This window comes from Telmatherina bonti (assembly GCF_933228915.1).
Source record: "Telmatherina bonti genome assembly, chromosome: 16".
Classification (NCBI taxonomy): Eukaryota; Metazoa; Chordata; class Actinopteri; order Atheriniformes; family Telmatherinidae; genus Telmatherina; species Telmatherina bonti.
In genome coordinates this window covers 30,584,105-30,607,312 of record NC_136614.1, presented here as the reverse complement: position 1 = coordinate 30,607,312, position 23,208 = coordinate 30,584,105, and the positions used below count along the sequence as shown (strand labels likewise).

The window sequence follows — 23,208 nt, the reverse complement described above, 5'->3', positions numbered from 1 at the left end:
TTGAGTACAGACTTTATGTGAAAATGTTCTTTATTTACATTTTACACAACATCTCAACCTTTTTGGGATGGACTTGTAAAAAAAAAAAGCATTTTTACATAATTTCATCTGATTATAAAGTTATTTACATTGCACACAATTAAGCTCATGTTTCATTAATACATGAAATTCCGAAGTTTGCATGAGAAGGAATTCAACAAAATGAAGATACATAGCTGCTCAAAGACAGAAAAAGAAAGTAATGTGTCTAAAACAGACTGAATCTTATTAGACATAATGGACCAATATACAATATGTGACACCGTGCCAATGATGCCTCACTTTACAGCTGATCTGTTAAAGCTTAGTTTTATAGTTATGTGGAAATCCAACTTTAAGTACCAATGAATCACTCCCCAAAGACGACGCCCAACACGTTTCCTGCTGCTCTTTGTCTTCTGCCAGATTGGAAAGATGTCTAGCGTCATTAATGTGAGTGTGCTTGGCATGTCATTTCTTCTGGCAGGAAAAATGGGGAAACAGAACAGCAAGCTGACCCCTGAAGTGATGGAGGATCTGGTGAAGAACACAGAGTTTAACGAGCATGAGCTGAAGCAGTGGTACAAGGGATTCCTGAAGGACTGCCCCACCGGCCGGCTCAACCTGGAAGAGTTCCAGCAGCTCTATGTCAAGGTACCGCTCTGCTGACTCACTTTCACTCGATGGATTACACGCATGTTGTGCACTGCAATACTACACTGATGCTCATTTTTATGTGCTTAGCTTAACACGGTGCACTAACTCGGCTTGTAGAGGATCCAGAACCCAGTTCGACAAAGCAGGAACTGTACGGTTTGGTAGGAGGTGTAAAAATAGTCAAACAAGAGAAGAACAAAAGTCGAGAATTCAATAGAGCAAAGTAAAGGTTGCTAAAGAATAAAGTGACAGCGCTGTGCTGAGCACACTGTGGCTGTTATTAATATGTCTGTAATTGATATTGTGTAGGTTGATCATAATTTTATTTGATATGCATGTAAGAAAATGGTTTATTCATTAAGTAATACAACTGTATGATAAAGGAAAAAAACTGGAAAATATACATGTTATGGGATAGCAGGAGATTGCTATAAAACATCTTGGACTTGGATACTCCAAGTGGTCACTCGTGAGCTAGCATCCTGTAGGTTTCAGTGTTTCCCTGCTGCAACACACCTAAACCAAATCAATCACTCATTACCAGGCAGGTGTAGAAAATAACAAGTTGTTGGAAAACCTTTTCATTTGAATATATTAATTATTCTATTTGTAAGTGACTGAGAAAAGTTATTCTCATCTCATGTTATTCTGCTCCTCACTCTGCAAACTTTGGTTGAGTAGTCAGCTGCCAAAACTTGGTCATATTAGTTAAATCTGGAGGATGATCACCATAAAGCACTGCAGACCAAGGCAGGAGAGACTGGCTTAAACAGAAAGTCACTCAAATTTATTCAAAAGGTTGCTTCATGTTTCTGTCTGGATGTTTAAAAGGAAAGTATTAAGAAGGTTTGAAAAGGTTGCTAAATCTTCTAGGTGAGCCGTAAACGCACTGCTTCCATGCCTAATAGTGTATTTGTTGGTGTAATACATGTGTGTAGAGGTTTTTTCAGGGTAACCTGCCCAGGTATTTGACTAGAAGTACCAGAGTTCTGATGAAGCCACTGGCATAATGACAATAGCATGCACACAGTGTATTGTAAAGCAGAAGTCAGGATGGTCAGAGGGCTTTCTATCCGGGTTCGGGGAGATGTGGGGACCCAAATTCAGGATGGAGAGGCAGAAGGCAGATGGAATAGGACAAATATTGGTTTAATCCAACAGAACGAACTGGAACACAAGGCTGGAAAAACATGATAATGATCTGACAAAAGAAACTGAGAACCCAGGACATATATATTTATGATATATAAATACACTGAGGGACTAACAGGCAAAGTAAATGATATATATTTATGATATATAAATACACTGAGGGACTAACAGGTGTAGTAAATGATATATATTTATGATATATAAATACACTGAGGGACTAACAGGTGTAGTAAATGATATGTATTTATGATATATAAATACACTGAGGGACTAACAGGTGTAGTAAATGATATATATTTATGATATATAAATACACTGAGGGACTAACAAGTGTAGTAAATGATATATATTTATGATATATAAATACACTGAGGGACTAACAAGTGTAGTAAATGATATATATTTATAATATATAAATACACTGAGGGACTAAGGCAAAGTAAATGATATATATTTATGATATATAAATACACTGAGGGACTAACAAGTGTAGTAAATGATATATATTTATAATATATAAATACACTGAGGGACTAACAGGCAAAGTAAATGATATATATGTATGAAATATAAATACACTGAGGGACTAACAGGTGAAGAAAATGAGGAAATCAAACCAGGTGAGCTCATAGACATGAAGCAAAACAGGAAAAACTACCAAATAAAACAGAAAATAAGAACTAAAGACTCCATGAAAAACCCACACCATGACGATTTCTTAGCTGTGATTGGTCAGCTCAAGCGGCCTGATCAGGCTCCTCCCTCTTTCTGCATCCACTCTGCTTAAATTCAAAATTTAAAAGAAGTATCTCAGCTAAAGATGGGTGATACCACCACTTTGCTTGATGATACAATACCATGACTTTATGGTACTTTTCCCATCAATATTCAATACTGATATCTATATTCCTGCCCCTTAAAGGAAAATCATAATTATATGGTGTGCTTTAATTACACACTGTTTAATCGATTTATTGTGAGAGCAATATGGACTATAAATAAAATTAAAAAGCATTAAAAATGAATAGAAATCCTTTAAAAATAATAGATTATACAGATCAGTAAATCAAATGAAAATAAGATTAAATAAATCTCTTTAAAATGATCAAATAATGAAACTACAGATGAATGTCAAATTATTTGCATTTATGAAATAGAAAATTACAAATATATGAAAAAATGATATGATAAATATGATAATTTGCAATAACCTCCATGAAACCAGTAAAATATATTGGAAAAAAAACTCATCACCAACACTAGTAGCATCATGATGTCATGACATCATGATGTCATGATGTCATGACATCATGACGTCATTAAATCATGATGTCATGACATCATGACATCTGATAGGCCGTCACAGCTATGTGGCACAGAAGGAATACACTGTGACGGGGCTTAATTTCAGTTTTATTTTCTTAAACTAACATAAATGAAAACAAATTATTTTGTATCAGCACAGTGGTTTCTCAATACTCAAAAAAAGTATTGAATCTGATATTTTTACTGGCAGATATCTACATATCGACTCCAGAGTATCGTTACGTCCATCCCTTATGGGATCAAAAACCTCCAAATCTAAAATTAATCAATGTTTTTACATTATTTTTACTTGAAAAGTCAAAGTACGAAATAAAATAAGGTAAATTGGTTTTTTAATAAGGTTTTTAAATACTTACAAACTTTTTTTCTCAATATTAGGTCAAATCCTGAAACTAAACATTTTACTTCATGAAGGCTTTAAAGACATCCAGAGAAAGCTTTAGTAATTATTTGTGCAGCTTTAAAAGTATACATATTTTAACATAGAGATATTTAATATTATCAGCATGCCAATATTATCAGTCGATATCGACATTAAAACACAATATCAAAAATTATTGGTATCGGTTTTTACGCTTTAAACTTTTACACAACATGCACGTATTATATATTAAACTTTTCAGCCAAGTGTCCTTTAACTCAAAATGACAAAATATAGGAGATTTCATGTATAGTTTTACTTATATTTTTGTTTGTTTGGCACAATTTGCTCTGGTCGATATCAGTATCGGACAAAATCTGTATATATGATAATGATGAAAGGGCCAATATCCAACCAGATAAACCAGTTAAAAAAAAAAATCAGCCTATAAGACTGCTTCAGACTGAAAATGTCAATTATGAGTTCCTATAACATCACAATCAGGTCTATTGATAATGCAAATGCTATAAGTATAAACAGTGTTGAAGTGGAACCACTGCTATGCGAGTCATAGTGTTGCTTCACAATCAATTATTAGCTATTTGCTTATTTAAATAAAACTAACCGGATACAGTTTGTATTGGAAGTTTTTGTCTGGGTGACATGAATACTACGATTTACCACAAGAACCTCTGAAATCACATTGCCCTCATGCTGGCTGTCAGTTGGCGCGCAGCCATGCTCACCATCTCCTGTATCTGGGCAGAAAATGAACCGAGAACCTGAAATCAGAGGAAGATTATCTTCTCATGCTAATGTGCATCCTACCGTATCTTATTACCTCTGATGGAGCAGTGTGAATTTATTCCATGATTTATTCATTTATCCTCATCAAAGAGAGACGAACGCATTCGCAGAAACGGCGCTGATCTAAGAATGAAACTAATATTGTGACAAGACAGCGCATGTCCAAATATAGACTTGAACTGGGGTTTGTTGTTACTATATTTGCTCCTGCTGTGTTTTGCTGCTGATTATGAAACTTTTATTTATTTATTTTTTTTATCTATTTGGTTAAAAATGATGTTGCATCTGTGACCTGGTGAGCAATAATCATTTGCAGGACTTGTGCGCTTAAAGGAAGCTTAAAGAGATGGTAAATGGGAATCCAATATTGTCGCAAGTGTGGTTTCTGAGCGATTTTATGCACACAAAATTCTCACACGACACAGCGTGTGGTATAAATGGAGACAGAGATAGTTTTCCTCCAGTCATGCTCCTACGTCAGGCTTATCTCAGCCTCTTGTGCTGCACGTTTTCACTTCCTGAAGAGGCCTCATTGAAGAAAGCACTCTGAGTGGTGTAAGAATGCACGTTAATCTTTTATCGGCAGTGCCGGGAAATGCTTTATGACCAGAGGGGGCAGTCATTACATAAGACATGTTTAGGCATTTAGGTCATGGGTGCGCTTCCTCTAAATGCCATCGGAGCTCACGCGTCCGCTGAGACCAGTTTAGAAGAAAAGAAAATACTAAAAAATCTTGACTTTCATAAATAAGCAGAAGTATTTTGGACATAAGGGAAAAAAATCATATGTAGCATCATTGATTTTTTATTTTTTTTTATTTTAACCAATTATGATATTAAAAACACAAAAATCTTATCAGCCAATCACATGGCAGCAACTCAATGCATTTAGTCACGTAGACATGGTGAAGACGACTTGCTGAAGTTCAGACTGAGCATCAGAATGAGGAAGAAAGGAGATTTAAGTGACTGAACGTAGTGTGGTTGTTGGTCGAAACTGATGATCACACAACCATCTCTGGGCTTTAGATAAAAAATCTGAAAAAGAGAAAATATTCAGCAGTTGTCTGGACTAAAAGGTCTTGTTGACGTCAGAGGAGACTGGTCAGACTAGTTGGAGATGATAGAAAGACAACAGGAAGTCAAACAAGCACTGGTTCCAACCAAGATATGCAGAACATCATCTCTAAACACAACCTGTCCAGCCTGGAAGCAGATGGTCTCCAGCAGCAGAAGACCACAGCGGGTTCCCTCCTGTCAGTAAGAACAGGAAACTGAGGCTACAATTCACACAGACTCACCAGAACTGGACAATAGAGGATAGAGAAACGTTGCTGGTCTGATGAGTCTCCAGTTCAGCTCCACATTCACATGGTAGGATCAGAATCTGCTGGAAACATCATGACAACATGAATCCATCCTGCCGTCAGGATCAACGATTCATGCTGTTGGTGGTGTAATGGTGTGGGGGATAGTTTCTCGTCCCACTTTGGTCCCATTAGTCCCAACATGACCTGGTTTAACCTCCACAGCCTACCTGAGTCCTGCTGCTGACCATGTCCATCCCTTTCTGAGCACAGTGTAGCATCTTCTGATGGAAACTTCCAGCAGGATGATGCACCATGTCACAAAGCTCACATCATCTCCACCATGACGATGAGTTCACTGTCCTCTAACGGCCTCCACAGTCACCAGATCTCAGTCCAGCAGAGCAGCGTTGGGATGTGGTGGAACGGGAGATTCTCATCATGATGTGCAGCAACTGTGTGATGCTTCATGTGGAGAAAATCTCTGAGTGTGTTCCCAACACCTAGATGAATCTATGACAGTGGTGTAACGTGGTGGTTGTAAGATGGTCTAAATACAGTAGCTCAGAAGTTTGAAATCTCTACACATACATAAAAAAAGTGGCTGAAGTCACTAAAAATGGTACCATTGCTCACATCTTGTCTGCTTGGGGTTAAAACCTATTATCAATGCATGCTTTTGTGTTTCTAGGCAACAGTGTATCAGTGACAGAGCTTTATTTAAATCCAGAGGGCTGATAAATGGAAAAATGGTCTCCTGCGACCTCACATTAGTGGGACAGATTGTTCCTGTGAAGAGTGACTGCCTGTGTGTTTCTGATAGTGAATGTTTGAGTGGGGCTGGGATGGATGGGGGGGGGGGGATGTTTAGTAGGAGGGTGAGGGAGACAGAATAGCATGTTTGCGTTGGAAGTGAGAAACAGAAAGGGCCAGAGGTGGGAAAAGTAGAAAAAGTGTTTACATTATTTATTAGTCATTAGAGTTATTAGAGTCCTTCAGCAGACTGATAGCAAATGCATGTGTGTTTGTGTGGTTAGGAGGCTGCATGCATGAGATGGGAAGCGCATGAGCTTTACTTTTCAACACTCCCACGCTTGTGCCCACACCTCTGCACAGATCTACACCTGTGACACTTGTTCACAAGCCGGTCCTGCCGAGGTGGTACGTGCAGCGTTACCGCCACGCTGCTGCCTGCCTGGAGTTAACCTCACCGTTACAGCTGAACACAGACATGCTGTTTGTTCTCTCTGTTTTTTTTCTCTTTAGTCTCTCACTCCTTTAGTAAGATGTTAGGAGCGGAATAGAAAGCAGGTGCAGCATGCCGGGTGGAAATAATAGCGTTGCATCCGAAGGGCATCTCTGATGCTGAGTTAGAAAGCAGGGCTGCAGCGTTTCCTCATACAGTCATGTGGAAAAGGAATTAATGGAGATGTGAAAACACATTTATGCAAACTGAAAACATCAATCATTTCATGCCGTCATCAAGATGTTTGGAAGATGTTTCTGAGAAGTAACATGTGGAGTTGTTTCTGTTTGCTTTGTCCTAACAAATGAGTTAACTTACTATAAATTGATGAGTAAAAATGCTGGTTTTCATAGATGTGTGTAACTACGATAAATTCAGACTGGATTGTGTTGTTGTTATGAAAAAGTTAAGGTGTGGACCCAAATGCAGAGATGAGGGAAACAGGGAGGCAGATTCCAGACTAATTTAATTAAATGGAGGCACTCAGGGGACTTACACAAACAACAAAGCACAACAAAATGATCCAGCAACAAAGACCTAAAACTGAGGGGTATAAATACACTGGGGAACCAAACAAGAAACAGGTGTACGGAATGAACTAAAACAAGAACAGGTGAACTCAATGAGCAGGCAATCAATAAAGCTAAACAACAAACAAGAGAACCAAACAGGGAAAACTACAAAATAAAACAGGAAACCTGAAACTAAGGCACAGCACAAACCACATCATTACAATTTCATCCGAATAATTCAATTCGCACAGCGAGAATTTTTTATCAAATCAATGCCAAGTCAACGAGAACGTTCACATCAGCGATGAAACTCAATCTATCAGTTTTGCATATTTTATTTTTTCAAACTGCGGTTGATTTCTGACAGCGTCAGCAGAGCCAGTCGCGAGTTACGCAAGTGTCACTTTATCACTTCTACGCTATTCAAACTTTATGTCACCGAGTTCTCACGCCTTTATTATTTTATCTGGTTCTTCAAGCTCGGCATTAGCTGCAGAAGCAGATCCCCAAATTGTCCCACGAACATCCTAAAATACATCCTGAAGTAGCTTCAGCTCCTCAATGTAGCTGTTAAACAGAGTAGACTACGAACAGACAAATGTAGCTACTGTCTCATATTGATCACTGCATCCTAAAATTAATAGAATTTCTAATCATCTCTTGTCAAGCTCAATCTTGCGATTTACTCCACCAAGAAATAACTCATATTTTTAGGGTTTTATGTATCAGGTCAAAAGATGTGGTCCTGTTCAGATCGCAGCACCGTGTTTTGGTGAAAACCAAAAACAGAATATCATCACCTCATGTCAACTGTCAAGAACGGTGGTGGAAGCATCATGGTTTGGGCTTGTTCTGCAGCCTGAACACCTTGCAGTCATTGAGCAAAAACCATGAACTCCTCTTTATTCCAAAGTATTAAACAGTCAGATGTGAGACCATCTGTCAGACAGCTGGAGTTTGGTTTAAATTGGATTATGAAACAGGGCAAAAAATCCCTTACACAGCAGCTAATCCACAGCAGAATGGCTTTGGGGACCATAAATAGATCTACTTTTTTGTTCTCCTCTGAGATCACTAGATCATTTGAGTAGAAGAGTTGACTGGAAAGCTGACAAAAAAAACAAAAAAACAAAAAGTGAGTAAAATCAATCACCTCTGCCAAGAGCTTTGAAGTAATGATGCCTTGTTTGTCTCGTTTTTCTCACAGCGGCGTCAGCTCTCATAAATCCTCGCCAAACTGCCCAAGATCATTAAAGTGACCTGTCACAGCTTTTGTTTCCCAGTGGATTCTCGCATTTAGCGGCCCCGCCGCTGCCAGACAGCGATTTTAAAAATGGAAGAGAGCCTTCTGTGCCAATTCACACTGAAGCGCTTGCATGCCGCGGTGTGTGAAATTTCTCATCCCTGACACCGACACAGGCCGCTCTGTGGGCCATTTGTAACAAGATAACTGCGCTCCCTGAAACGCCACGGTGATTGATGCTATTGCTGAATATACTTTTTGGTCTTGTGTTTGATGCACACGCTTGCATTTATGAGTGATCCAAACAGATGCAACTTGAACCTTTGCATGTGTGTTGTACGTCAATGTGTTTGTTGTCTCAGTCGGCATCAGTCGTGTCGGGTTTTCTGCCAGTTTAGTGTTTAGAAAATGCATTTTAAAGATTAAGATTCCACTTTTAGTGTCGTTGCAGTCTAGATAGGAGAGTACATTTCTGCTGGTTGTTGGAAGGAAGACTGGAAGTTCCCACTGTGGATTGAAAGGGTTGTTGTGAGCCTGGCCCACACTGAAACACAGCCGCTGACCTGAATATAGACGTTTGGATGGATTCCGCTCTGCTGCCTCTCGCTTGAATAGCCTCAAGCCTTTCGTTGTTGACGGGTGTGGTGCGAGTGCATGTGCCTACATCTATGCGTGTCCGCCGCTGACCAGGAGACTCCCCGTGGCTTCCTCAGGCAGACAGACTGACATATAGACAGACAAAGATCACAAGGCTGAGTGAAAGGAAGGTAAATGGAGCGACAGAGGGACACTGACATCATCTGGATAACAGCCCGTTTCTGGGAGGAAACATATGGCGCCTAATCACAGGAGACAAAAGACAGACAGAAAAGATGGAGGTTCTGCATCAGGCTGACGTGGAACATTAACTGTGAAAGCCTGCTGTTTTCCAGGAGGGCTTATTTGGAAACTCTTTGTTTATTATTTAGACAGATGTGACACATGGTGCAGCTCGCCCTCAGGTGACAGTGTGCTCACATGAATGGAGATCTTACTTCTTTTATTTCATCGCTACGTGTCACACACCAACAGTGATATGGATGAATGATATCCATGAGGCAGTATGGTTTTATTTCAGAGAAGAGACTCCCAAACAGGAATTATTATTTATTCATATTTTCAGTATATTTATATTACTTGTGTAAAATGTTTCTAGAAGTGATTGTTCTATACAAACAATCTCCCATGATGTTATTTTTATGCAAGCTCCTCCCTCAAATCCCACCAGCAGGACTAGTATGTATTTTTCCCTTTAAACTTGTGTTTTCTATGGAAGCCTATTAATACTGTGTTACAACACTTATATTATACTTTATAATAAGATATTATAACGATACTTATCACATTGTACTTTTTTAACAGCAGAATCTCACCTATATTCAATTCTTTATGCCTTTATTGGTTTATATTTAAATACTTTTTGGTTCTTTATCATTTTCCAGCCAATGTTGTTCATACCTTCAATGTTCTGGATTTTAAAATAGGAAAAATTCTCTGGCAACCGCCAAGAGGGTTTGCTGTGGTAGAAAAAGAGGTGTCGTCACCGGTTCCTGTCCTCCGGTCGATTGTCTGTGTTATATGGTTGCCGCATGTTTATTCTACTCAGGGGTGGGGGGGTTTGTCTCTTCATGTCAGTTTATTTTGTGCCTGTATCATAATTTGGGAGATTACTGGGAAAATAACAAAGGCGTGAGAAAGACGGGTAAAACAAACAGGACACTTGACAGGTATAATGTTAAGATCCATTGTTGGAGCTCCAAAAAGGAACAGGTACGGAGCTGAAAGTTGCAGAGCCCTGAGGTAGCAGAATAAGCGAAATTGTTTGTACTTAGTAGAAGTAGTAGTCCTAACAGGAAATAATATTTCAGAAGAAAAACCAACAACAGCGGGGGGCATCCACAGGATTAAACTGCAGCAATTGGACTCTTCTCTGGGAATGAATAATGAATCAGTGTGTAAGTTTCCAGTCAGTCACATGAGTTTATTACTGTGGCCCTAAAATGCTAACCACGACTATCAATCAGCAAACAAGACAAATTTATAAAACACATTACCCATCAAAAAACACATAGTACCGTTTTGTTATCCTGTAGGTTAATGCAGTTGTGTTTTTCAATTTGTCATGTGTTTTTACATTTGTAGTTGTGGTTTGCACTTCAGGGCCACTGTAGTTTATTGTTACCAGTTAACACTGGAAACAACTAATACGTCACACCAGTTTTACCTTCACTATTTCTGGCAGAATTGGGAAAGTTGTACCCGCTCTACATGATGTGCATCAGGCTTTTTAAAGCAACCAAAAGCCACATCAAGTGAGCATTAACAATAGTGACTATTTATATATCCATTTCATCCATTTTCTTAACCACTTAGTCTAATTCACAGAAGGCAGGCGCCTATCCCAGCAATCACTGGGCAAGAGGCAGTTCCATCTGCTTTTCTTGTCCACATGATTATAATAAATTAATAAAAACAGCAATGGAAACCCTGTTTAACTTCATTCAGATTGTACTGTACTATAAAAAAAAGACAGATGACCACGGGAATTCCCCAGGAAACAACAGATGTCATGTGTCGGTACAGTGATGGACAGACTCTCCCAAAAATGAATTATTATTAAAGATGAATGAATGAGTGGTTTTCTTTTTGGTATAAAAGATGAGGTGCTCCAGGAGGGTTTTGTAGGGATTTGTTTCCACCATGTAGACACTTATGGCCTTTACACACCAGGACTGATGCAAATAAACAGCATGAAATTGCATCTATTTCAGAGGTGAAATATCCACGTTTATGTCTGCGATTCTAAATTGAAAAAAATGATGAGTTTGTAGGTGGCATAAACAAACATGAATTCCACATCAAGCGACAAAGATGCAAAAGGAAAGGGAAAAAACGCACTGGGTACGTCCTACTTTAGAAAAGACAAAAACTTGGGGAGTTTAATCATTTAGACCAGGAGCAGACGCTGGACGACGGCCGCTTCAGGACCGACTTTAGGATCTCCGTGAGTCAATTTAAGGATCTACTTCAGCAGCTCGTAGCTTGAAGAAGTAGCGTAAAATTAATCAAGAACATGGTGATACAAAGTGTGAATGAAGTAGCGGTGACAAAGCGAAACTAGCATAGCTTGGGATCGGTTCTGGTGACGCTGTCATCACGCCTTCTCTGATTGGTCTGTTGATCTGTTGGGTAAAAATCTTAAAGAGGCTCTATTATGCTCTTTTTAGTTCTCTGAGCTTTCTACAGTGTTAGTGTTAAATACTCATCAGACATATGAGCGGCGCCCTTTTTTCATCACCTAAACGCATGTTTGAGTTTTCCAGCACTCTCCATGTTCAGTTTCCATGGTGACGGAAAGATTAGTTTAAGAGTTTTTTTTACTTTGAAATTTTAAAGACACACAGGGAGGAGGGACTCAGTGATTGGTCATCTTCTCAAGGTTGTGCACGTTCACGAGAAGAAAGCTACGCCCACTTTCACTGCTCAGTATAACTACTCCTAGCAGTTGACCAATCAGACGCAGGACAGAGGGCGGAGCTTTCTTTGTCCGCTTGTTTCTGGCAGAAGCTGATCTGAGAGGATCAATTGAAAACGAATGAAGGGGTTTGTGAAAAATGCTTGATTATTTCTTCACCTTCTGGACTTACATATTAAAATAAAATAAAAGAGCCACTTAAAGAAAAAAAAAAAGCAAAATAACTGAATGGACTTTCATTACTGGCGTGAACATTCCCATTGATCTGACACACATTCAATAAAAAGTATTGCCGTGCAAATTATTCAGAAGAAATATTCAGAGTAGGTGAGTGGCCTGTAGAAGGTGAAATAGCAGCAAAGGAAAACGCTAAATAAAAAAGCAATACAGAACATATTCTTAGAGAAACTCTGGGGCCAAATGTCTGACTGTTTAAAGAGCCTCAATTACAAGTTGTTTTTTATCATAACATTCAGTATATTTTAACACAAATCCACTAAAACAGAGTAGAAAAAAACAAGCTTGTTCATCTCGATTGTTGTCTTAAAATAAGATCACTATAATATGTCTTGCTTTTCTTCCTCCTTTTCTTCTCTCTTCCTCTAACCCTGAATACAGATTTTCTTTGCCAAATCCCTCCCTCACCTTCTTTCCTCCCTGTCCAAGTAGGCTTGTGCCTGCCACGCTCTAAAAATAGCTTTTGTCATCTCAGAAGCTCCGATGCCATTCTCCTTCGTTGCCACAACACAATCTCCTCACACACAACATTTTGCATCGACTTGCACAAGAAAAGAGGGGGAAAAACTATTGATGAGGTGCACCAGGCACAAATATAGAAGCAACTCCGGCAAATGAAGGCGATAAACTGCGGTCTAAATGATTCACTTATTAGGATGGAAAGGAGCGAGGAGGTTTGATGTTTCGAAAGGCCACAGGGAGGAGAATCTGACACTGAATCAGCAGACTGCAATTTTCACAAAGACAAACAGTAGTTTCTCTGTCATGAATATTCTCCAGTCTTTCCGAATGGAAAATTGGTGTTAATTGCTGTAAGTGTCTGTGTCAGTGTTTGCAGACAGGGTTAGGCATCCAAAATGAGCTATAATAGCTAATATGGACATAAATGCGATCAGAAAGGCAGGAAGAAAGAGGAAACACAGAAACAGAAGATGGGCAGATGGCTGGATTTATAAAAATGAATTGCTTTTGACCTCTCTGCTGCTCCCTGGCCTCTTTACAATACCTCCCTCCAGACTGTGAACATGTAATTGAATTATTCTGTGAATTTCAGGATCTCACCTCTGCTGTGGAGGTGTGAGAGCAGGAGAGAAGTTGGAGAGTGACTGTGGATGCATGGAGTTAGATAATAGGGTCTGTTCTGGGGGGAAATCGTAGACAAACTGAGCCTCTGTGTATTACCATTCAGCAGATCTTCTGTCGTAGCCGAGCAGCAAACCCGCCCGTCAGCCTCACAGCGCACATCTTTTAATCCCGTGGTGCAGTGGAGTGGTAATGGAAGTGACTTTTAACTGGTTAACCAGACCTCCAGCCACCGTGTCAGCGAGCACCCGCCCAAGAGAGAGACACTGAATCCTTTGTTTGACCTTTGACACTCACGTGGATACATGTGAGCAATGGGTGGTATATAAGAGCAGTTTCTTCACGATTATTTATTAATAGAATCATTACTCAAGTAACTGAAGAAGGTTTAGAAGATTCTCATTAAAATCTTCATCCTTTGTGTCATTTTTTCATTTCTTCATCATAACGATTCTTCATATAGACACATAATTTGATGCAGGATATTAAAGTTCCATTTAAACGATATAATGATAACCTTAAACCGTTTCTATGCCTCGGAGGAATAGCCTCTAACGTTCTTATATTTGGAAGGTTTCTATCACTCCACACTCCAGGGTCTCAGCCAGCTTTCTCCACTGGTGGAGCTGAGTGGGAGAATTACGAATGAAAGTGGAACAAAAGGAAAACACTGGTTGTGTCAAAGCTACAGTCATCAGCTACGATGACGATACCTGACTTTATATGTGTTGTAATTAGTTCTGTCCGATCAATCAGCTGTATAGCTGTAGATTCATTATGATTAATCAGTATTCCTAAATATGAGTGAAAAATTAAAATTGTATCTATGAATTGTTGTTTGAACAGAAAGAATAATGATTGTGGGTAACATTTTAGATTTAAGGTATAATTTTTGGGATAATCAGCTGCTTTTGAATACTTTTGATTTTACTTTAATATTTAACATTAAAAGTAACATTTACTTTTCCATGATTAGTATCATTCTTTTCAGCAAAACCTTACATTTGTGAATATTAAAGTGGAACTATTATGTGCATTTCAGGCTAATTTATTTTTATTTCTGAGACCAGAAGGGCTGGGATTGATCGAGTTATTGTCACAAATGGCTTCATTTACTTCAGACCGACCCTCTCCGTAGGCTGTCAGATCAGCCTGCGGGCAAAACGAGTGGATTGAGACTCTTCCGCATTAAGCCCCGCCTCCTGCCACTGCACTACATCGGGAGTGCGCACCGCACCTGCTTTCACCGTCATTGTAACATCTCATAAACAGAAGGATTAGGCTGATATGAACTCAATAAAAAAAACAAAATACAATGTCAACACATAGCATACAGCCCTACATGTTGGAACCTGAATCAGAGCCTGAAAACGAAGTGGAAAACAGCAACCCACAGCAACAAATGCAGCAGGATGTCTCTCTTTGGTAAACTCACCAGACATCGTTGGAAATAACTTTATCCCACGTTTTCCACCCGCCTGATGTATTTGTACATGCCCTTGTTAACCAGTAGAAGGTAACCAATCAGCGAACCTTATCCCCCGGGACGTCACAAGGATTTCCAAGTAGAAAAAACTCTCTAAAACGATGTGTTTTTCGTCGCCGTGGAAACCGAACAGAGAGCGTGCTGGAACTCCAACTCAAAACGCAGACATGCATTTAGGTGATAAAAAACAGTGTCGTTCACATGTCTGATGAAGATTCAACACTGTAACACTGTAGAAAGCTCAGAAAACTCCAAATACCATAATAGCACCCCTTTAAGCAATTTTTTTCATTTTGATAAACTGGATTGACCCTAAGACGCCCATCGTGACATATTTTATAGAGTTTCTGAGACTTTTTAAGAAGTTTATGGTATTTTATTTTACTTCTGTTATGTTCTGTATGTTGTTTATCTTGGGATTGTGTACAGCGCTTTGGTCAACTGTGTTGTTTTAAAGCGCTCTATACATAAAATTGGAATTGGAATTGGAAATGTAAGATACTGTTAAAAAAACTGTTGAGCACACTCTGGTACCTCTCTTCTGCCCCGTAATGGATACCACATACCCCCTCCCCATGGTTACATTGTGTTAAAGTGGATGCAATACCTTTTGGTGTGTAGCAACAAAAACATTATTAAAATGAGAAAGTAATGTGCTTGCTATATAGTACTTGCTTGCTATGATTTTCTTTATGCCTTTTCAATGCAAAATCATTCTTCTATGGCATCGATCTTAGTAGCTGTTTAGCTTCCATGACAGAATAGTTGGTTCTCTGCACGGAGAGCACTCTGAAAGCTGTCTGCTGCAGGTACTGCGGCACTTTAAAAGAACTCAAATAGCTCAAGTCCTGAGTTAATGACAGCACAGCTGGATTTATGGTTCCCATTACTGAATCCCATTAGCATCAGAGCTGTGATCTCACCGACCCACTTGTCCAGTTAGAATAAGTTAACATGACTACTGGACAGAGTAGGAGTATTCTGTGAGCTGAAGGAAAAGAGAACAGGACGCTTCTGGAAGAGGAGCCGTTAGAGTGATTACAGCCAAAGGCTTTGTTCTGCCACAAAATGATTATAACAACATTACAGCTCATGTCACACATGAGATTGTGGCATAATTGCATCTATAAGATCTGAGCAGTTGAGAAACACATTAGTTAAGTTGTGCAAATTCATTTGTGGTTTTGTCGAGTGGTCCTTAATCAGCAACATCTGAATTTCATTCCCCATGGGTGCACGCTGTCAGATAATGTAGCCGCCAGATTCTCAGAGCGAAGTTAAACACGGAGCTTCTTTTTCTGGCTGGAGTTGATCAAAAAACATTTAATTATGGAGACTAATCTGAACACAATGAAATAGCTGCAACAACTGAGATAACTGGTTTAGACTACCCGTAGAAACTTGCAGCATTAGCTCGAAGCTAGTTTATGATCTACCCGTGCTCTTCCTGTACCCAAGACTTTACCTGTTTCAACAGGCAAAATCTTCCTTTGTAGCATCGGGCATACTACAAGGGTAAGGTTTCTACTGTTTTAAATGTTTCGTGCTCCAACACACTTTAAATTAATGAGCCGCTGTGCAGAATTGAATTGTCTGTTGGGTACATTTTATGTTTCCTTGCTTCATTACAGCAGATTAAAATTATATAAATAATAAGGAAAACCTCTGGTTAGGAATGGGCGATACCATGAGTTTATAGTACTTTTTCTTCTGCAGTGATACAGATATCGATACTTCTTGCTCCTTAAAGGAAAATCTTTACGATTGCGCTGTACAATCAATTTATTTCAAGAGCAATATGAAATAAAAATAAAAGTTAAGAGCCTAAATGATTGAAAGAAATGCTTTTAAAATTATAATAAATTACACAAAAGAGTAAATTAAATGTTTAGTCTGTGGGTGGAGACCAGTTTGCCCACAGAATAAACTTTATAAATATTTTTCTTTTCTATAGTCGCTTAGCAGACACTTCTCTCCAAAGTGAATTATGTCTGAGAGTGGGAATAACCCAAACAATAAATCAAACAGAAGTGACAGAAGCAGTACAATTTTTTTTTTTTTCGTTTTGTTTTAGCTCTCTTCACATCCTTTCCCAATTTCAGCACACAATATGGTTTCGGGCATAAGTGCACACAGCTTCTTTAGTGCTGAGTTGTGTCAAAGCCTTTTAAGTCACTCTGGCGAGCAGAAGAGGTAAGCTAAGTGAAGAAATGTTCCTTGAACAGCTGAGTTTTCAGCTTGTTAAAGTAGTCAAAAGATCATTCCACCACTGGGGAACAACAGAAGAAAAGGGTCTCGCCCATAGACTGCATATAAAGACATAGATGGAACCTCCGTGATGTCACCCGTAGGTTTCCGAAGAGCTGAACTGAAGCTCGGTGGGCGGTTCCTACCTACGAGTGAACTCCGAGCTTTTTGTAGCTAAGACCTAACCGAGCTAACCTGGAGATAACGGGAGATAACCAGCTAACGGAGGTAATCGGGCTAAAGCTAAGTCACGTTGTTAACCGGCTAAAAACCATGGTTGTTCTACGTTCTTCTGACTTGAAACGGGAGATCGGATACCTGTCAATCAAAAGAACACGCCCCTAAATATACCGAATTTTAAGATTAAATTACTTTTAAACGGGCGAATTCGAAAAAAAATTCGCTCCCCCCACAGTTGTCATGAAGGTAAACCTGACCTATTAAACTGAAAATGGATTTTTGAACCAGGCTGTAAACATGTTTATTTCTGCTGTGAAGTTGGTCTTTTTAACATGGGAGTCTATGGGGATTTGCTCTGTTTTAGAGCCCCGAGTGGATGAAGGGAGAACTGCAGTTTTATGCACTTCCTCATAGGCTTCACTTTTAACCGCCAGAGGCTCCGTCCATCTTTCATATACGGCCTATGGTCTCACCACTGATTTTGTGCAGTGTTGTGGTGGTATCACTGGGCGTCTTTCACTGGTGGAGCGTAACTGTCTGGATTTAGGAGTGAAGGTAGACAGGAGCCATTTGGGTTATTGTCATGTAAGCCAGAGGCAGAGCTTAGGATTTGATGGGCGCTGCAACTGGAAGCCAGTGAAGCGCTATTAGCAGCGGTAATAGTATGGATGTATATTTGTGTGTTTTTGTGTGACCCAGGCCCAACAGTGGTCTGTTGCAGTTGATTCTTTGTTCGTCATGCTTCAAGCCATCTACATGCCCAGAATGAGAAAATGACACAAAATATCAGCTTTTCTCGTCTTCATATATTTTTTTCTTTCAAAGACAAACATGCTTTACTTTGCTTTTCACTCGGCTGATTGAAAACAGCAAACCAATAAACTGTTGGGGCGATCATCCACTGATGTTAAAATGGGTCACAGACTTGTCAGGTTACTGTTTGGTCTCCACATGATGGGAATGCAGCTTGCTCTGTGTTTGCATGCAGCTCAGAGTCAGAATGCACAGTAAAATCAGAGCCTTTTAGACAAAAACTCACACATGGGGGCAAAGACGTAAGCCTTTTAGACGTCTCGTTAGCGGTTTTAGCTGGGAGTGAGATGGAAATAACTTAGCAGGGAGTGCGAACACGTGAACGTTTGCATGCGGAAGCTGAGACGGGACCTTTCCTGTGCATGCACAGACGCAGACATGATTGAGCCGTCATGAATAATGAATTCATGCCCGGAGAGGAAAAGTCAAAGAGGTTTGATGAGTCATGTGAAATGGAAGCACAATGAGGGTAATGAAGCATACCGTCGACATCCTGAGAAACCCAAAGACAGGTCGCGTGCTGTGTTCTGTCATTTGGTATTTCCTCACCATCTCCTTTCTTCACCCTCTTACTTCTCACTGCTACCTCATCGCCTTCGCCTGCCTTTTTGGTTTTTTCTTCTTTTTCTCTCCTCTCTTTTCCCTCTACAGCTCTGCTGCTCTCTTTTTGGCCCTGGCTGAGCTGGAGATGCTGGCAGGCCAAATGCGAGCTTCTTTAAAAGGCGGCTTGAAAATGCACAAGCTGCTGCGGCTTTATCTGCCAAGCGCTTAAAGAGAAGAGACACACCACTGGCGAGGAAAGATAAGCGAGCGGGTCCTCCTTTTTTCTCTCTGTTGTTCTTCCTGCCTTTGAATTGCGTCACATGAAGCGGAGGGTAGCCCTCCGGTCTACCTGCCGAAGCCGGCAATGAATCACCTCCTGCTTTTTGCAATCCTTGAAATGGAAAGCGCCACCAGAGGAGCGCAACAAGGTCATTTTACACTCTAATTTGTTGATAAAAACATTTTTTTAGCTCTATGTCCGTCTCTGAGTGAGCAGTTCTGATTTAAATTATTGATTTGGGAAATTTGCAGCGGACTGAAGCCTCCTTCGCTCAATCTCCTGCTGCTTTTACTGCATATGAAATATGTTTGCACGCTCAACAGTGCCATCTGCTGTTGTGCTGTCACTGAGGACTAAGCGCTACCAGATGGGTGTTTTGTAACCACAGATAACCGGGGTCAGAGACAGATCTGGTCAAATTCCTCTTAAATCACACAGCAAGTTGCTGGAAATGTTTGAGAAATCAGCTGTGTCAGTTCGACTTGTTATGTAGGAGTTCTTTCTAGGAAGCGATCTGTTCTTTTTAAAACCCTTTTAAGCTGAAAACGTCTAGATTAAAGCAGTTTGCCATGTACACTGTTCGGCCACTTTATTAGATACTCTTCAGTTGCTTGACAACGCAACAAGGTAATCAGCCAATCACAAGGCAGAAAGCAAAACTGAGCATCAGAATGATAAACAGAGCAGAGTATAGGTTGGGTCCAGTTGTCTGGACCAGAACGTCTTGTTGACGTCAGAGGAGAACGGACAGAACACACAACACGTCCAGTTTTGAAGCTGATGGTCTCCAGCAGCAGAAGACCACAGCGGGTTCCCTCCTGTCAGTAAGAACAGGAAACTGAGGCTACAATTCACACAAACTCACCAGAACTGGACAATAGAAGATGGAGAAACGTTGCTGGTCTGATGAGTCTCCAGTTCAGCTCCACATTCACATGGTAGGATCAGAATCTGCTGGAAACATCATGACAACATGGATCCATCCTGCCGTCAGGATCATCGGCTGCTGCTGGTGGTGTGGTGGTGTTTTCTTGGCCCACTTTGGTCTCCTTAGTACCAGATCAACTTGTTTGTACGCCACAAGAAGCCGGAGTATTTTCACAGTGATGATATGGTTAAAAGGTTTTTTGCTTAGTTTTCTTGTATTTGTAAGCACATATTTGGATGTTTGTCCAACATAAGCCAGTGACTTTGTAAGGCTGAAACCATGCCACTCATTTAGACGTTTCATTGGCCGGGTTTGTAATGAGAGCAGAAATGGTTGGCCTCCTCATCAAATGCAATGTCAAATAGTGCTAGTTCGTGCCAGTTTAACTCAGACTTAGAAGCTAAAACGCCTTTTTTCTGATGTTTTGCTTTCAGATAAAAAAGCAAGAAAATCTGTTAGATTTATCTCACATATAAAAACTATTCATGCTTCACTCGTTCATTCATTCATTCATTCATTTTCTGAACCGCTTAATCCACTTCAGGGTCACGGGGAAGCTGGAGCCTATCCCAGCTGGCTTTGGGCGACAGGCAGGGTACACCCTGGACAGCTCACCAGTCCATCGCAGGGCCACACAGAGATGAACAACCACTCACACTCATCCTCATTCCTATGGGCAATTTAGAGTAACCAGTTAACCTAACATCATGTCTTTGGATGGTGGGAGGAAGTCGGAGAACCCGGAGAGAACCCACGCATACACGGGGAGAACATGCAAACTCCACACAGAAAGGCCACTGACTAGTGCTTCACTCGCATTATTTTTAAAATTTTATATCCTGACAAGACATATTACTTACCATATTATTTTCTCTTGTCAACGTTTAAGCAGCCGGTAAAAATGAAGGTTCATAGCAGGATAACGACTGACGGCTTATATAAAATCCTATGATTCACAATAAGAAGTGTGTTCTGCATGGTGATGTAGCAGTCACCATGGTAACCAGAGGTTCTTATCAGGTACATGGTATGTAGTTTTCATGTTCTCCTGGTGGATGCATCAGTTCTCTCCAGGTTTTCTGGCTTCCTTACATTTATGTAAAGTTAACTGGTCTCTAACTTCTCCCCAGGAATGCATGTGAGGGTGAGCGGTTGTTTGTTTCTCTGTTTTGGCCTTGTAATGGACTGGCAATGTGACCAGGATGTACTCTGCCTCTCTCCTGCTAATGGCTGGGACGGGTTCCAGCGCCGCGCGACTCTGAACTGGAGCTACCAGTACAGTAACTGACTCTGGTCAGACAAAGCGATGAAAATCAGTAGTAAAACACTTCTCTACTGAGTCTGTTTGCCGTGTGCTAGCAGGAGACTTACTTTTTTAATATGATGCTTGTTACGTCTATGGTATCAACGTTAATGAGTCGATGTCTTAAGTTTATCTTTTGAAGCGCCATAAATGTCAGAGAGCCAAACAGAGCACCATGAAAAATAAATAAATAAATAAAAATAAAATAAATAAAAGTAAAAATAAATAGTAAAAAATAAATGTAGTGACACTTTGTTTCTCTTCTTTACCACCACTTTGAAGTCAGTCTAGCAACTTTGTATTTGTAACGCGAGTAGACCAGTTCTTCTTTTTCTTAGTTTTTAATAAGAACAAAACAGGATCACACGGTCAAAAAACTATGTTGCTCCTAACGTCTCTGGCTTCAATCTGACAAATCAGCAACTTCCCAGTGACGTATGACTTAAGAAACATAAAATTATGCATTTTAGCAAATATAAACTTTCAGAGCTCAAAATCCTTTTGGATATTTTTATCTTTCCTTGAAATTCAATGATAATATGTGAAATAATGAATTTCACATATTATTAGAATGAACAATAAATAATAAAAAATAAAATGAAGTAAAAAAGGACAAATAACCTTACTAAAACATAAAAAGGCGATCTCTGATCGAACTACCAGAACTTCTACATAAACAGTGTAAAAATGACCCACAAGGTAGAAGACAAAAAAAGCCGTGGCCAATCAGGAAACTAAGGAGAATAAAAATAAACACAGCTTCTTAAATAAGTAGTAACATACACTACCAGTCCAAAGTTTGGACACACTTTACCATTACATTCAGTGGGAAAGTGTCTCCAAACTTTTGACTGGTAGTGTACAACAAACCCAAGCAGATAGACACAACTCAGGGTCACAACAGAAGTGTAACGGCAAAATTGACCGAAAGATCCAGACTATAGATGTGACATTCATGAGCGAATTGATTCTTTTGAATGGCTCTTTTGATCTATTGATTGATTAAAAAATGTATTTGAACATTTTGAATGCAAAACAGAAATACAAACTAAAACAAAACTGAAAATTAACAACGAGACCTGATTTGCATTTGTGAGTCATTCTTATAAAGGCTAAATTATTCTCGACACAGCTGACATATAGAATACGTAGAACTTTATTTATCATTTATATAGATTTATAAAAACCTGAGAAAATTGTTGAAAAAAGCAAATTCTCTCTTTTAATGTTTAACTCGTTTCAATAAAACACGGTTAACATAAAGTAATCAGTCACATCATAAACATCCGCTTATTGCTAAAAACAAAAGTTTTTATCCTCTTTCAAATGAAAATCCTTTAAAAAAAAGCAGCCCTGCTTGATTTGGCAGCTCCTGCGATTACCATGGTAACAGCAAGCGTGGGTTAATAATACATCAAACACGACTTGAGCAGCTTTTGTCAGACACGCAGCAGCAGAGCAACTGTTGTAAATGTTTACAGCGAGGCCAAACTCCTGTTGTTTCCCAGAGGAAAGTCGGTTGACGCTAACTGCAGCTTCTGCGCCGTCTGATTACACCCTGCAGTGAAGAGTAAACATGGAGGCTGGTCCTGATGAGAGAAAATGATGGTTATAGGATATCGCACTCATGCATCACACATTAACAAGCACTCCTGCTTAAGAAGGATGAATCTTCTTTTTCAATATAAAAAAAACCCGTCATTTTAATGATTTAAATCAACATTTTATTCTTATTTATATTAGTTTATTAGCGGCTTCAGGCGCCAATGTTGCTAATATTTCCATAGACAAAGATCTGCTTACTTTTGTAGATTTAGTGACAGTAATATCGCAGCAAACTCCCATCTGAGAGGATGATTAAAAGCGTATTTTGCAGAGCAAAGGGACTGTGTGTATGTGTGTAAAAGTGTGTGTGCTCTATCTGGACAGAGCCTGCAGGTTTGGAAGCAGGAACAGCTACAGATT

The 23,208-nt window shown here is 39.7% G+C and overlaps 1 protein-coding gene across 2 annotated transcripts in view; it reads left to right on the top strand.

The window, feature by feature from the left end:
* Positions 1-510: 510 nt before the first annotated feature.
* The window catches only part of vsnl1a (visinin-like 1a), a gene marked incomplete at both ends in the record, with an annotated part of 35,946 nt that continues 13,248 nt past the window's right edge, over positions 511-23,208 (top strand). For both annotated transcript variants that reach the window (XM_079255330.1, XM_079255329.1), the window contains one exon: positions 511-672. In XM_079255330.1, the coding sequence (XP_079111456.1) occupies positions 511-672 (162 nt within the window). The remainder of the gene's footprint in view (positions 673-23,208) is intronic.